The sequence below is a fragment of the Austrofundulus limnaeus genome, unplaced genomic scaffold (genome assembly GCF_001266775.1).
Source record: "Austrofundulus limnaeus strain Quisiro unplaced genomic scaffold, Austrofundulus_limnaeus-1.0 Scaffold869, whole genome shotgun sequence".
In the NCBI taxonomy this organism is placed as follows: domain Eukaryota; kingdom Metazoa; phylum Chordata; class Actinopteri; order Cyprinodontiformes; family Rivulidae; genus Austrofundulus; species Austrofundulus limnaeus.
In genome coordinates this window covers 176988-178959 of record NW_013953271.1, presented here as the reverse complement: position 1 = coordinate 178959, position 1972 = coordinate 176988, and the positions used below count along the sequence as shown (strand labels likewise).

The 1972-nt window shown below is 51.7% G+C and overlaps 1 protein-coding gene across 2 annotated transcripts; it reads right to left on the bottom strand.

Annotated features, from left to right (window-relative positions):
* Positions 1 to 313: 313 nt before the first annotated feature.
* On the bottom strand, positions 314 to 1818 carry ntmt1 (N-terminal Xaa-Pro-Lys N-methyltransferase 1). Of its 2 annotated transcripts, none has more exons than XM_014029217.1 (4): positions 1713 to 1818; positions 1113 to 1272; positions 783 to 1035; positions 314 to 699 (listed from the first exon to the last, which is right to left on the bottom strand). In XM_014029217.1, the coding sequence occupies exons 2-4, from the start codon at positions 1269 to 1271 to the stop codon at positions 443 to 445; spliced, it is 669 nt and encodes a 222-aa protein (XP_013884671.1). In that variant the 5' UTR covers position 1272; positions 1713 to 1818; the 3' UTR covers positions 314 to 442. The 2 variants fall into 2 exon arrangements, with proteins under 2 accessions (XP_013884671.1, XP_013884672.1); XM_014029218.1 differs by having other exon boundaries at positions 1113 to 1443; positions 1713 to 1784.
* Between the last annotated feature and the right edge of the window lie 154 nt (positions 1819 to 1972).

Genomic DNA, 1972 nt, shown 5'->3' with positions numbered 1-1972 from the left:
GTGGATCTGTGTTTGATTACTCTGCCTGGCTTTCTCAAGGACCAGGATGTGACACAAAAATCTGAATTATGGAACTGAAAGTGAAAGTAGTCAAACTGAGTTTTTAATAAAACAAAATACAGTTTCAAAGAAAATTAATTCAGATACAAAACTTTAAATTCAGTTTAGTAAAATTTATTTTCAAACCAATGAATTCAGTTTCAAATTAAAAACATTCAGATTCACTTCCTGTTGGCACAAGATTGATCCTGTACTTATGGACCTAAAGACCGACCCAGAGTTCTGGTTCTGTTCAGGTAAAACCATCAGGAACTTCACGATTTTTCAATATTTTATTGAAACAAAGAGCAGACGGTTGCCATGACGACASAGACCCTTGGTAGCGCCGACCCGGATCAGATGGTCCGATAAAAAAACAGTAAAAACAGGTCCTGGTCCAGGTCTACCTCAGGGCCAGCGTGTGCACCTGGTAGATCTCCTTGGGTAAGTTCATCTGCTGCTCCTCGTGGACGATCCGGAGCCCGGCCCGGCCCACCAGGCTCCGGACGATCCCCAGGTCCCGGCACACGCTGCTGTCCACCTGGTCCGGGACCACGCCCTCGTAGGACACGTTGTCCTTGATGACCACGAGGCCGCCGGGCCTCAGGGCGCTCCCACAGCGCCGCAGGAAGTCCACCAGGTGGTCGTCTGTCAGGTGACCTGCAGGAGGAACCAGAGACCACTTCAGAGTCCAGACCGTCACAAAGACCCGGACCACCGGGTCCAGTCGTGCTCACACTCACCGATGACCCACTGGATCCAGATGAGGTCGTAGCGTCCCGCCTCGGGGACGAAGTCCTGCAGGCCGCAGCAGATGTAGTTCCCCACCCGCGCCCCCTCGGACCCCAGGTAGGACTTGGCCTTGTCCAGGAACTCCTGGGTCACATCCACCAGGTCCACGGTCTGGAACAGGGGCAGCAGCAGACGCTTGGTGATCCTGCCGATCCCGGCTCCACAGTCCAGAGCGCAGCTGGTCCCGGTCTTCCCCTCCCCGTCCTTCAGAGGACAGAAACCAGAGCTCAGGGGGACAGGGGGGACAAGAGACAGCAGAGAGACAAAAACTGAGTCCTCACGCCCAGGAACTTCTTCAGGAAGGCTCTGGACCCGCTGATGTCGATGCTGGAGATGCTGCCGTAGCCCCCCAGCATCCCGTCCACCGTGGGGGGGACCTCCCTCCAGTAGTCCTCAGCGTTRGAGTAGAAGCTGGCCTCGTCCTCCAGCATGTCCCCCATCCTGCCGGGACACACAGACCACACGTGTCCTGGACCAAACAGTCTGAGCTGAGACCGCTTCTGGTTCTGGACCTGAGACACCAGGGAACTTCAAGGTCCGCCCACTGACGGTAACCATGGTAACCAGGTCATCGGGGTCATGATGGCGGCTCAGCTGTTCCACACCTGTTAGCTGAGTTCAGACCATCACTGACAGGCAGATACATCCCATAATAACACAAACACATCCCAGAATAACACAAACACATCCCAGAATAACACACACGGTCAGAACCTGCAACACGTCATAAAATAACTTATAAAATAAGAGACATTAAACCAGCTGCTGTCACTTCCTGTTTAAACGGACCTGTAAACATGTTAGCTTAGCCTGTTAGCCTCCGCTAGCTGTGAACCGTCTGCCTGTGGTTCTGTTGAACAGACTGTAACTCTTTAACTCACCTGGATCAGTGGTTCTGAACAACGAGTCCTCTCCTTCCCGGCGCCTTCAGTCACTTTTCTATTTGAGGCCATCGCCGCCGCACGCGCCTCACGTCATTTCCTTATTTGGGTTTGAGGCGAACCGGAAGCGGCAGCGCCCCCTCCTGGATCAAACTCTGTATTACATCAACACTGCTGACAGCTTTAAAAACTAAATATTAACTTTACTATCGAACAAGCTTTTAATAGATTATTATTATTATTATTATTATTATTATTAT